Source organism: Spea bombifrons, chromosome 3 (genome assembly GCF_027358695.1).
Source record: "Spea bombifrons isolate aSpeBom1 chromosome 3, aSpeBom1.2.pri, whole genome shotgun sequence".
In the NCBI taxonomy this organism is placed as follows: domain Eukaryota; kingdom Metazoa; phylum Chordata; class Amphibia; order Anura; family Pelobatidae; genus Spea; species Spea bombifrons.
The window spans coordinates 61,921,418-61,935,645 of record NC_071089.1 but is presented as its reverse complement, the minus strand read 5'-3'; the positions used below and the strand labels follow the sequence as shown (position 1 = coordinate 61,935,645).

Sequence of the window (14,228 nt, the reverse complement as noted above, 5' to 3'; positions counted from 1 at the left end):
GAACTGTCTCTCCATGCCGGTACGGGCGGTTATAGGGTAAGGGGGGGGCGGAGTTTAACCCTTTGTTTTCTTTTAAGTGTTTGTCCCGGCGAAAGAGCAAACCCCCCTCTGGTACTGCCACTATACGCCGGGAAAAACATACAGTGAGAGTGGATTGGTGTATGTGTGTGGATTGGTATGTGTGTGGATTGGTATATGTGTGTGGATTGGTGTATGTGTGTGTGGATTGGTATGTGTGTGTGGATTGGTGTATGTGTGTGGATTGGTGTATGTGTGTGGATTGGTGTATGTGTGTGGATTGGTGTATGTGTGTGGATTGGTGTATGTGTGTGGATTGGTGTATGTGTGGGGATTAGTATATGTGTGGATTGGTGTGTGTGTGGATTGGTATGCGTGTGGATTGGTATATGTGTGGATTGGTGTGTGTGTGGATTGGTGTATGTGTGTGGATTGGTATGTGTGTGTGGATTGGTATGTGTGTGTGGATTGGTATGTGTGTGTGGATTGGTATGTGTGTGTGGATTGGTGTATGTGTGTGGATTGGTGTATGTGTGTGGATTGGTGTATGTGTGTGGATTGGTATGCGTGTGGAATGGTATGCGTGTGGATTGGTAAATGTGTGAGAGTGATGGGTGTTATGCTGTACCATTTCCAATGTATTTTTCATTATATAATTATGCTCTAAAGTACATCATAACTCCCATCACTCTATACTGTTCCATACAGTGGCAGAGCTGGGAGACAGAGGCCTTGCACCCCCACTGCAGGACTCCTGAAAGGTAAGTGAACTTCAAAGAGGGAGAGGGTAGATAGTTAGGAGGGGTAGATAGGGAGAAGGGAGTGAGAAGGGGTAGATAGGGCAGAAGGGAGCGAGAAGGGGTAGATAAGGCAATCATACTCCTATCATGCCAAGTCTGCGAGTGCCTCCTGGAATCTGGGTATGCCTGGGCATGATAGGAATGTGATTGCTGTTAACAATTATATATATATATATATATATATATATATATATATATATATATATATATAGTTATTTAATTGTTTTGTCCTATTTTGGTGTGTTACTCACTTTAAATAAAAGTGTTAGATTTTTTTTATGGTGTGTGTGGGGGGTCATATTCAGTTTCGGCCAGGTAGTTTTAAAGTGTGTGTGTGTGGGGGGGTGCCACATACAGGATCCGCCCCGGGTGCCAAATACTCTAGGTACGCCCCTGCCCTCCCCTACACAATTTCTTCATCAGATGCCCTTGTGGCTGTGTGTGCCGGCGCAGGGAGAAGGAAAGCCCAAATCTTGCGATCTCGGACGTCGCTAGATTTGGGCTTTCCTTCTCCCTGCGCCGGCACACACAGCCACAAGGGCATCTGATGAAGAAATTGTAGGCAGTGGCGGAACTACCGGGGTCGCGACTGCGACCGGGCCCTGGAGTTCTGCCAGTCAGTGGGGCCCAAGGGGTGCCGAGCGGTTGCTGAAAAAGGAGAGTGAGAAAGGGATAGATGTGGTATGCCGTTTTCAATAAACTTTGCATAAAATAGTTAATTTGCATTTCATTTTAATGGTTCAGAAAATGTCAGGCAAAATGGTCGGCCCTCGCACATGTTCACTTCATCAAATCTGGCACTCTTCGAAAAAAGTTTGGACATGCCTGTCCTATGTGGTCCTATGTTATAAACTTTAAAATGAATATGATCACTGAAGTGTCCCTTTTACATCATTACTATATTGAGAAAGGGCCACCTTTGTGATATATATGCCCCCCATTTTACTTAAGTATTTAATTTTTTTTTGGGGGGGGGGACTTTGTTACTTTGTTGGATCTGATGTTTTCCTTATGGTTCATACATTATAGCTACTATCGGTCAAGATATGTAGACTAAGCACTGGTGATAACTAAACAGTAGCCTGTGCAGCTGTTTATAGCCTGTGTGAAAAATGATTTACCCATTTCCCTGATGATTTTAGGATGATTTGGATACAGACACTGTATACACAAAGATACGTTTAGCTTGTTCAAACTTTACTTTTTGTTTAAATAAATAAAATCTATGTACAATTTGTAGGGTCCACTGAAATAAAGCTTGTGTTTGTATTGTCCATCAGGTAATTATTCTGGGTTTGGAAAAAGTTTTGGTCTTCATATGTGACAGTACACAGAGTATGAATTTCAAGACATTAATATGTATAATATTTTCTTGTTTTATCACTCAAGTTAATAAGGCTATTTGAGGGCACAAGCTAAAAAGTGACAACATTGTACAAGTACCTGCAAACAGTACAAGTAGTACACCATCATAGTTACACAAGCACTGTTTAAGGCAAGAAGGGAGAATACATAAAAATATTGAGGTGTAAATGATACCCTAATATACAGTAGCTTTCTTGGAAATCTGGCTTAGTTTTCTCCATTAAACTTAACTAAAACTATTATACATTTTGGTATGAGCCACTGTTATAGTGTAGCTGTACAAATGGTCCATTTATGTCCTAAAGAGAATGCTATGGTACAAAGTCATTTCTGACAAGTAATTGTAACGGGAGAAAAAAAGATTTGTATGCTAGCCACTAGTTCATTTCTAAGTGTACTGCTTGAGCTTTACAGTTACTGAGTGGCCTACAGTTGTTTTATGTTTTATTATCCAGTGCTCAGGCTTGGTTTCCAGAGCTTGTAACAAAAAGTCCTTGTCACCAAAATCTAAACCCAAATTTAAGTACACAAGATGCAGTGATCCAGAATGTTGTACAGAACTTGCTTCAGTTTTTGTGTTAGGATATTACTGTAGATCAGACATGATATTGTTATACAATGAGTAACATAAACTGATTTCAAAATAAGAATTATATTAACCACTTTATTTAAAAACAGCTTCTATTCATCATATGGATTTATGTTCATCACAGCAAAATATACATTTTAATTTCATTGTTCTATAGAGTAATTCCATAAATAAATATCCTTATCTATACAAGTGCCATCTATACAAAAAAATGAAAACTTGTTAAATGACAAACTGAAATTATAATAATGTGATAGTTTTATTAGGTCAAATTTGCATATAATACCATATTTAAAAGGCAGACAGCAAAATAGCCGTAGGTATTTATAAAAAATAAAAATAGAAGCTATAGGAACATGTTCCAGTGTCCTGCGCAATGTTCCTGAGCCATGTCTATTGTTGTTACCTCAGGGGAAACACTGACCTTAGTTATATGCATATAAATGTGAGACAAACAAAGTGCTCACTGTTTCTCACAAGCAAGCCCAAGTCCAACTATGATGGCAAAGCCTTGGTAAAATGTGGAGTATGTTTTGGTTGAATCCTACATTCAGGACATTGGAAGGAGTACACACAATGCCACACGGAAATAAGGTGTTCACTCTGGTTAAATATAGCTAACAGGTACTGGCAAAAAAAAAGTTAAACTGAAATAACAGGCATATTAAATGTATATAAAAAAAAAACCAGCTAAAATATACAACAGAAATAGTTAGCAACTATTCTTCGTATTTTACTATATAGAAATTTCTAAATATATATTTTTTACATACAAAACTTTACATACATACAGTGCAATACAGTGAGATTAAAAGGCATCTTGACCAAATCATGGCTTGGTGGGAAATACATATACAGTCAGGATCAACTGTGTATAAAAAGGATCACTGTGTGGAATCAGGAGTAGGCAGCAATATTCTTTGTTATGGACATCAGACTAAATGCCCCATAAGGAACCAAGACTTCCTGTGTACACGCGTCTTGTACTGTGGTGTCTGAGTAAAACACTTTGCTTATCCTAGTATTAAAATTACCTTTTCCACATTCGAGGTGACTTTTTTTTTCATTTTTCTTGGTCAACCAGAGGTTGTTACAGGGCTATATTCAGTCTAGGAGGACCTGGTGACTGGATTCCTTTAGTGGCATCAAGCTGACTATATTCCTCTATCAGTGATGACAAAGAAGAAATTGCTTCAGTAAAACAGCCTTGCTCCATTCCATCCACTTGCAGGTAATGATGAAGATGGGCCTACAATGAGGAAACAGACTTCAGAATAGTGTTGCTCCTTTTGAAATACACACACTCACGGATAAGTAGTGATCCTTACCTTCTTCTTGTACAGCTTATTAAACCTGTCTCGGAGATCAATAAACGTAGGCTTCACACAGGTGTTATTTGCCAATGCCAGTAATGAATGCGAATGGCCAACAGGAGGCACTGAGCACAAACCCGTCTTCCACCCCTCCTGGTTCCAGGAAACAAATTGCAGGGAAGGTTTTAACCTTAAAGACACAAAAAATGAATTACATTTACATGTAATTGTTGATCCTTCCATTAACTTCAAACGTTTAAACCAAAGGTCTTCAAAACAAATGCACTTACTGTAAAACAAAATACAAACTGTAGGTAGATTCAATCAAATTAGTTTAGTTAATATAAATTATATATACTGTGAATTTCTTAAGGACTTGCTGAAAAGATTTGTTTTAAGTCAGAAAACCGCGGTCCAAACCTTTCAATGTTCCTGCGAAGGTCTGAAATTTGGACATTTCCTCGAACCATCAACGCACACGCAAGGTACAGACTGTGTTTTGGGTCTGCATGTATGAGCTGGTGGTCTTTACTAAATGCATCAGAGAACATCTGATCCAACCTTTAAATATACAGAAAATGGGATAGGTATACAAATATATAATAATCAGATACGAATCAGATAATACAAACAATACAAATAATCAGATAAGAATACAGACACTTTTGGAAGCTTTTTTTTATTATTTTATTTCTATGGCAACATGCCATCAGTGTTTACATTTGTGTCACTCAAAAATTAGGTATTCCAGGCCAAAATTATGAATGAGACAAAGTTTTACTTCATTCCTGAAAATAATTATTTTATGGTTTGGCACTCGGCAATACTAGAAACAACACAATTACTATAGTGTTAAATTGAGTGGACCACATGGAAGAAGACCCTTAATCTTAATATTATAAGCACCAAAGACAAGAACAACTGCTTTAGTACAATGTGTACTCTCCTTCTTTACAAACAGTTAATGTATTTACAGTATAAAAGACACACAATCTTCAAAATCATGCCTTTGATGCTAACATTTTTAGTATCTCTCAAAAGGCTAATATATGTTACCTTCTGCTGGGCACATTCACATCAGCCAGTGTATAGAGAGGTGTCAGACTAGATGTGAGGTAATGGAGTTGGGGAAAGGGGACTAAATTCATGCTGATTTCATTTAAATCCATGTTAAGCGAGCCCTCAAATCTGGCAGAACTGGATAAACAATAGAAAAGAAAACATTATGGGAAAATGGGAAACATTATAATGCCTAATAATACAATGTAATTTCACTCCTTTTATTTACTTTACCAAAAACAGTGCAGCACAAATACCGTATTGGCTCGGATATAGGCCGCACCCTAAAAGTTTGGTGCTTTTTTAAAGAAAAAGTTTTTTTCTTTAAAAAAGCACCAAAAAAACATCCTGCCACTCTGTCCCCCCCCCCGAGATATGCTGCCACTCTGTCCCTCCCCCCCCCGAGATATGCTGCCACTCTGTCCCCCCCCGAGATATGCTGCCACTCTGCCCCCCCAACCTATGCTGCCACTCTGTCCTCCCCCCCCCCCGAGATATGCTGCCACTAAGTCCCCCCCCCCCCCCCGACTTACCAGAGCAGACTCCCGGGTGTCTTGCGGGGCTGGAGGGGGACATCTATGCACATCGTGTATACAACTCCCGGTGCCAGCACTCAGCGGAAGTGCCGGCACCGGAAGTTGTATACGCGCATTGCGTAGATGTCTTCCGCCGGCCCTGCAAGACACCCGGGAGTCTGCTCTGGTAAGTCGGGGGGGGTGTAAAATGCATCATGCGGACGTTCACCGGCAACGGCGCATCGCTGCTGCCGGTGAACGTCCACGCAATGCGCTTAGACAACCTCCCGTGCCGGTACTCCCCCCGTGGAAAGTGCCGGCAGGGGAGGCTGTCTGAGCGTATCAGACAGTAGGATACAGGTCCCCTGCACCGCTGCGGGGGATCTGTATCCTGACCCCGCTGCCTGCCAGGCGCCCGGGACTGCATGTCGGGCGCTAGACCCCGAATATAGGCCGCATCCCCACTTTAAAGACTTAAAGTGGGGGAAAAAAAGTGCGGCCTATATTCGGGCCAATACGGTATATGTAGAAGAATGTGTAGAGGTCAGCTTGATATAAAATTAGGAGCTTTAAATGGATATATCCACTGAGGTGAAAATATGAGTTCAAACTATCTGGTCCCATCAGTAAAAATTTGGGAGCTCTGGTTAGCTTGCTTCTGAAAATGCCCAGCACCCCAAAATATATAATTGCTTGGCTTATAATTTAATTCCTTTTCATATATATTTATCACCTTATATAACCACAAAATACAACTTAATGAAAGATAAAATTACACACACTAAATGTATAGATGATGTAATGTAAGTTAATTTACAAAATTAAAGGAATATATTCCCCTCCCTCATTTCTGTGCCATTCATTTACTGTAAAATGTTTGTTACCTGGTCAAATTCAGAAGTAGGTTAGCCACGATGTTGTTCATGGCATCAAATGGTTTCTCATTCTCTTTTAAACCGCCTTTGCTGGAAGTAACAAGGCTGTTTTGTTTCACACTACCAAGCTTTCCACAGGCTGCCATTTGATGAATTTTGTTCACAATGTCAACTAGTGACTAAAAGTAAAGCAATCACATTTAGAGGTATTCATGTTTTAGAAGTTGCCACTGAATAGCCAGACATTCTGAATTAAAGACAATGTTTCTCATTAAAAGTATACAGACAAGTCATTTAGTAACATAAACAATTACAGCAGGATTCATTATTAGTTTATCTGTAGAGCACATCTAACTGATCCCCCACCCCTACTAAATTCTGCAGGTATAAAAATAATTAGTAAGTGTAAAAAATGCTCAAAGTGAAAGACGAAATTTGGAAGATGGTTATTTAACTGTGTAACTTTCATGATCTGTTTATGAAAGCACATTGAAAAACCATTTCTGCATTACTGACGGTTCCCTTACTTGATTCTCTATTGGCAGTACACAGTCTGCGTGCTCAGTGAGTTCTCTCATGGCTAAAACGCTGTTGTACGGAGATGTGATGACGTCATCCTCTGCGGATGGGTATACAGAAGTTACAAATCTGTAAACCTCAGGGAATTCTTCCTCAAGCACATTCAGTACAAATGTACCTAAACCAGAGCCAGTCCCTGTGGAAACAAAACATTAATTGTATAACATAAAATAGGATATATCATATATAAAAAAAAGCATAACCACAATCTAGTATGTCCATTTTGGGAAAATCCTTATCGTTCGAGTTGTACAAGAACTCGAAAACTAAGGTAAGACTCGGACAGGAATTGGACTTGCTCTTTTTTCCATGGCTTACATACCTCCTCCCATAGAATGGATAACAAAGAAACATTGAAGACAATCACACTGTTCTGCGGTTCTTCTTAAATTTTCCACTATCTGCTCACGGTACAGACTGCCATAAAGTCTGTTGCCTACCGCCCTGGACAAAAGAGGTAGGCTTTAAATGTTACACATGTTAACATACAAAAAATGTAAATACAGTCTATATCTATTTACCAATGGTATGCAAAGCAGTTGGAAGATAAATTTAAAAGCATGATAAGAGAACAAGCACAATTACTTTTTGCTGGTCAGTCATGGACAGCAAGAGAAGAAACCACGCAAAGAGAGATAGGTTTAGAACATTTAGACAAAACTAAGTTTATTTAGCAGGTACTTCACCACATGACATTGTGCATAAACCTTATCAAAGGCATATGTGATAATAAGCAAACGAGACTAAACGTTAATAGTACTACCCATAACTGCTTCTGAACAGACTTAACCAGGTGTCAACATTTAGTATAATACATGATGGTATTAGCATATAGGGATTGCTTTCTAGATGCTCTGATTTAAAGGGTTATAACGGTTTAGTTACCAATTGTTTCCTGAGCCTGAAACATCCGTGATAAATTGCTTAGTATCAAACAAATCTCGGAGTGGTCCCTGCAGCATCTCTTTTACTACTCCTTCTTCCATATCGATCAGAACAGCCTGGTAAAAGGGTTATATTTTATTGTACGTGAAGCAAAAACAACTGGGGTAAAACATAAGAATGGCGTTATCAACAATATCTTAACTATTATTTTTTTAATAAACATAACATTAAATGCTTATATAAAGAAACCATCAAAAATAAAGACAAGCATTAATTTTTTGTGGGGTACTTAAGTAATACTGTTACTACTGCCATGTACATTACCTCATTGACAATTACCCCATAACATATCTATAACAAGATTAAATATAAAAAATGAATGATGGACACCACTTTCCTCTCTATGTGGTTTACTGGGTAAGGACAGAATTGGCCAAAAAGTAGCTCACAGATGGAAATTTGGGGGTATTGGTTTAATTGTTTATAGAGCCAATCTGGTCCTCATGGAGGGGTTCATGTTATGTATATTTATTTGTGCCATTTAAATAGAAATCCATGTAAACATTTCAATGTTTGGAACCTGGTACTGGTGGAAAAATCACATTTTATTTTCACTCCAACATGCTAAATTACTAATAAATAAATAATTCGGAAGATTTACTTCCACATGAGAAAGAAACTTTATTCTTAATGTCTTTATTTCAAGACTGGGAAAAAAATGCTGATAACTTTCAACTGTGTTGCTAGATTATTGTAAAGTATAAATTATTGCAAGTATTGAAAGTCTTCATTAAATACTAATCAGTATGACACCGATTTTGTTCATGTATATCCTCAATTCAAAAGCGACAGCAATGTCTAGGTAGTGGAGACTAGAAACCACACTACAATGCAATCAATGTTATTTCTTACTCTTGCTTTAAGGGAACAAATTTTGCCTTTCTGAATCTCTGCTCCACCAGATCCGGCTCTGAAAACCAAAAACAGTGGAAAGGGAATTAAGGTATTAGTGTATAAGAATTTAAAATTATGTAGATGGAAGCTAACACCAATATGTCTAATCTTCAATGTTGAAGAGAGGGCTGTGAGCAATTCAATAATTAAAGTAACCTAAGATTGTATTCCTATACAATTCCTGTCTCCAATGTAGACAAACTGCAATCTATACACAAATTTCATTAGAAAATCAGGCGTGGGTTTTCACCTTAAAGATACTGTAACAAAATATTAATTGAACTCTCTAGCGTGTAAAGCAAATAGACCACAACAGATTTGCCATTGTATTCTTTCTTCTGACTTTTTAATCACATACAACCAACACAGAAAACGTTCCTAACTTTAAGTGTCATTGCAAGCAATCCTTGGCCAATTCTACATTGATAGAAAAACCTGTTCCTATGATGAAATTGTGTATTCATCAGTAGTATGAATGATCCTACATTTAGTTGCAGTAGTAACAAGGAATGCCACTTTTAATATAAGCTTATACGGTGTTACTATTTGAACAAAATCAAAATTAGACCTTACCTTGTATCAACATTTCTAAAGAAGCTGCAAAGCGCATCATCATAAATTCCTTTCTGCAAAAGCAAACCATTTTATCTGAGTAAGTAACTTTCATCCAAGTGACAGCTGAAAACTACATATGAAGTATGAAGTGTTTCAATTAGGATGAAATACACTAGTAAATATTTAAAGTGTACCATAATTATTAAAGGTGGTTCTCAAATACATTTCAGGTGCTGTTCAACATCCTTAAATGAATATAAAATCACTAGGGAATCTGTCTCCAACAATACATATGTTAATCAATACAAGCTAATAAAGCTGTAAGAAAGGAAGGGACAGGTTAGCTGAATTTTGGGATATATCAGCCACAAAAGTGACATGAAACCAAAATGTTTTTCTTCTCAGCTAGGCAGGGTAAGACCAATTAGCTTGTGTGTTCCTCTTGCATGAAAAGCTTGGTTGGCCCTGTCTAATGCATAGGTAAAAAGTGTGCTTTCACCTTATTGATAACCTGCTTATTATGCAAGGCCAGCTTAGCCCTTCATGCAAAAGACATTCACTGGGGTTGGCCCTTCATAACGCAAAGCAAGGTCAATACTTTCATTCAAATTCCACTGTAAACCTCTGCCTGAATGACTAAACTCCATATACATCTATGTGCATATTATGGGTAGATTACTTACCTTGTTGACAGAGGCATGTTCTCTTAAGGCCAGATCCCAGAACCTACAGCCAATCTGGTTGCCACATTGACCGACTGCAACAAAATCAATCACATTAACAGATTACAATATATGTTTCACATTCAAGAACATAGAATATACATTTATCTATACACCCTTATGACTTTTATCATTATATTGTGAATTAGAACCTTTATGAGATGGGGCAGTTGTAGGTCTTGGAGATGCTAAGTTGAAATAAAAATAAGTCAGTTACAGTCATAAGAATGCTTTCTGCAAGTGACCATGACCACATCTATCATACCCAAGATGCTGTAGTGTTTGCTTAGTTTATTACCACAAGGGACACGCATCTTTTCCCTCATTGTTTGTAAAGAAACAAAATAATAAAAAAATGAAAGCATTTCATTTACTGCTTTAAGAATTAGCTATAGCTAAACCTAGAGCAAGCTTGTAGTGCTACTGTCTAACAAATATACCTACATTTTAAACTTACAAATTAAGGACTCTAAACTTTCTGCTCTGTTATTTTTCAAAGCAATGTCAATGTTGTTTTCTCACCTTGCACTACAATGGACTGCGTCATGTCGCCGTTATATTCAAACTATGAAACTGTTAGCTGCCAAGACACTAAACTGCAACCGGAACCTTTGTAATAGCTCCGAAGCAAACGCACGGAGCAAATTCATTAGTCGAACCAATAGACACTGAAAACATTACTCCCTAGTTCCCGCTTCCTCTTTCGTCGCGCGGCAACGCTGACTGACAGGGCTGTAAACACCAGAAACACAACACGGTTTTCCAATAATATCATCAAATCATGGAATCATCTTGTTTTACACAAAGGAAATTTACTTAGTTGAATATTAGTCGCCGGACAAATGGTGGTTAACTTAGATATCTGCCTGGCGATTGAATCAGTTCTATTTATGACAAAAGTTTTTTGGCAGTTGAGGAGTTATTGTTTAGAACTCAGTTTACCGTTTCGCAGCCGAAGAGCGGCGTAACTGTGTTCTCTCTCTCTCTATTATTAATGCACTATATATATATATATATATATATATATATATATATGAACACACATACATATATATATATATATATATACACATATATATATATATATATATATATATATTTGTATGTATGTATATATGTATATACACTGCTCAAAATAATAAAGGGAACACTAAGATTACACATCCTAGATCTGAATGAATAAACTAATCGTATGACATACGTTCTTCTTTACATAGTTGAATGTGCTGACAACAAAATCACACAAAAATTCTCAATGGAATTCAAATTTATCAACCCATGGAGGTCTGGATATGGAGTCACACTCAAAATCAAAATGGAAAACCACACTACAGGCTGATCCAACTTTGATGTAATGTCCTTAAAACAAGTCACAATGAGGCTCAGTAGTGTGTGTGGCCTCCACGTGCCCGTATGACCTCCCTACAACGCCTGGGCATGCTCCTGGTGAGGTTGCGGATGGTCTCCTGAGGGATGTCCTCCCAGACCTGGACTAAAGCATCCGCCAACTCCTGGACAGTCTGTGGTGCAACGTGGCGTTGGTGGATGGAGCAAAGCATGATGTCCCTGATGTGCTCAATCGGATTAAGGTCTGGGGAACAGATGGGCCAGTCCATAGCATCAATGCCTTCCTCTTGCAGGAACTGCTGATACACTCCAGCCACATGAGGTCTAGCATTGTCTTGCATTAGGAGGAACCCAGGGTCAACCACACCAGCATATGGTCTCACAATGGGTCTGAGGATCTCATTTCGGTACCTAATGGCAGTCAGGCTACCTCTGGGAAGCACATGGAGGGCTGTGCGGCCCCCAAAGAAATGCCACCCCACACCACACCACCAAACCGTCAAATCGTCCATGCTGGAGGATGTTGCAGGCAGCAGAATGTTCTCCACGGCGTCTCCAGACTGTCACGTCTGTCACATGTGCTCAGTGTGAACCTGCTTTCATCTGTGAAGAGCACAGGGCGCCAGTGGCGAATATGCCAATCCTGGTGTTCTCTGGCAAATGCCAAACGTCCTGCATGGTGTTGAGCTGTAAGCACAACCCCCACCTGTGGACGTCGGGCCCTCATACCACCCTCATGGAGTCTGTTTCTGACCGTTTGAGTGGACACATGCACATTTGTAGTCTGCTGGAGGTCATTGTGCAGGGCTCTGGCAGTGCTCCTCCTGCTCCTCCTTGCACAAAGGCGGAGGTAGCGGTCCTGCTGCTGGGTTGTTGCCCTCCTACGGCCTCCTCCACGTCTCCTGATGTACTGGCCTGTCTCCTGGTAGCGCCTCCATGCTCTGGACACTACGCTGACAGACACAGCAAACCTTCTTGCCACAGCTCGCATTGATGTGCCATCCTGGATGAGCTGCACTACCTGAGCCACTTGTGTGGGTTGTACACTCCGTCTCATGCTACCACTAGAGTGAAAGCACCGCCAGCATTCAAAGGTGACCAAAACATCAGCCAGGAAGCATAGGAACTGAGAAGTGGTCTGTGGTCACCACCTGCAGAACCACTCCTTTATTGGGGGTGTCTTGCTAATTGCCTATCATTTCCACCTGTTGTCTGTTCCATTTGCACAACAGCATGTGAAATTGATTGTCCATCAATGTTGCTTCCTGAGTGGACAGTGTGATTTTACAGATGTGTGATTGACTTCGAGTTACATTGTGTTGTTTAAGTTTTCCCTTTATTATTTTGAGCAGTGTATATATATATATATGTATGTATGTATATATATACATATATACATACATATATATATATATATACATATATATACATATATATACATATGTATATATACACATATGTATATATATATATATATATATATATATACATATATATATATATATATATATATATATATATATATATATATATACATAGACACACATATATATTGCATACAAGTATTCACTGGGTTTTTGTTTTTGCTGTCACTTTTTTAGAGACACAAGCAATGTGCTAATTCAGTGGGTTGACCACATTTCATTTTGTGGTAACAGTAGGTAGGGTAGCCATTTATTGTAATTGAGATTCAGGTCCTTAAAATAACTGATTTGTTGTTCACCCCTCCCAAAACTGGTGGGAATCATGTTCACACTTTCTGTGTTTTGTTTTTGTGCATGTTTGATTTTATTTTGATACAGAATTTTCTGATATTGTTTATGCACTGACAACAACACAATGCCTTGAAGCTCAGCTGTTTGGTGTTTGAAGAAGAGCACTTGTTCACTTCCACACTAACAATGGGAAGCACAAATACCTCTGGCTTCAACAAAAAAGAAAAAAAAACATTTTCATCCAGCAATCTCATCCGCTTCATAGTGTATTGTATTTATCAGTGATATATTTGGCATATCACTAGGGAAGCACATTGAAAAGTGAAGCAAGCTGCGCACAAAACGCTGCCCAAGAGGCAGCAGAGATCTATTCCGCTCCAACATAGATTAGGGAACCATGATAGAATATCAACAACAAACCAGTTTGTCAAACTTGCTAAGGTGCCCTGGTCAACTGTGCTGTTATTGTAAACCTGAAACGTCTACAACAGCTCATTTGTGAAGTGGTAGGGACACAAGTTAAGAGAATGGAGCCACAGAGTGCAGAAGTGTAAAGTGTGTGTATATGGTTGCATTGATGCCATTGAATTTCACGCTACCTCTGGAAGAAACATCAGTACAAGATGCGTTTTTTGGGAACTTCATGAAATGGGTTTATGTGGCTGATCAGCTGTGCATAAGCATATCACTATCTCTGTCATCCATCATGCTTCACTATATGGCAATCTGATGGATGACCGTGGCTTTGGCGGATTCCTGGAGAACACTGTTTTATTGTATAGTACTAACTGTAAAGTTTGGTGAACGAGAAATAATGATCTTAGCTCCTGGCACATGTTAATGCTACAGCATACAGTGAAAAGAGGATATATTCTATGCCTCTAACTTTGTGGCAATAGTTTCTAAATGCCCTTTCCTGTCTCAGCATGACAATTCT

At 38.9% G+C, this 14,228-nt stretch overlaps 1 protein-coding gene across 1 annotated transcript; it reads right to left on the bottom strand.

The window, feature by feature from the left end:
* Positions 1-3,684: 3,684 nt before the first annotated feature.
* Positions 3,685-10,903, bottom strand: TUBE1 (tubulin epsilon 1). Its single transcript, XM_053459931.1, has 12 exons — positions 10,752-10,903; positions 10,191-10,264; positions 9,526-9,578; positions 8,911-8,968; positions 7,999-8,114; positions 7,436-7,557; positions 7,062-7,249; positions 6,544-6,713; positions 5,142-5,282; positions 4,506-4,646; positions 4,101-4,275; positions 3,685-4,021 (listed from the first exon to the last, which is right to left on the bottom strand). Exons 1-12 carry the CDS (start codon positions 10,774-10,776, stop codon positions 3,863-3,865), a joined length of 1,422 nt encoding a protein of 473 aa, XP_053315906.1. The 5' UTR covers positions 10,777-10,903; the 3' UTR covers positions 3,685-3,862.
* Positions 10,904-14,228: the final 3,325 nt, after the last annotated feature.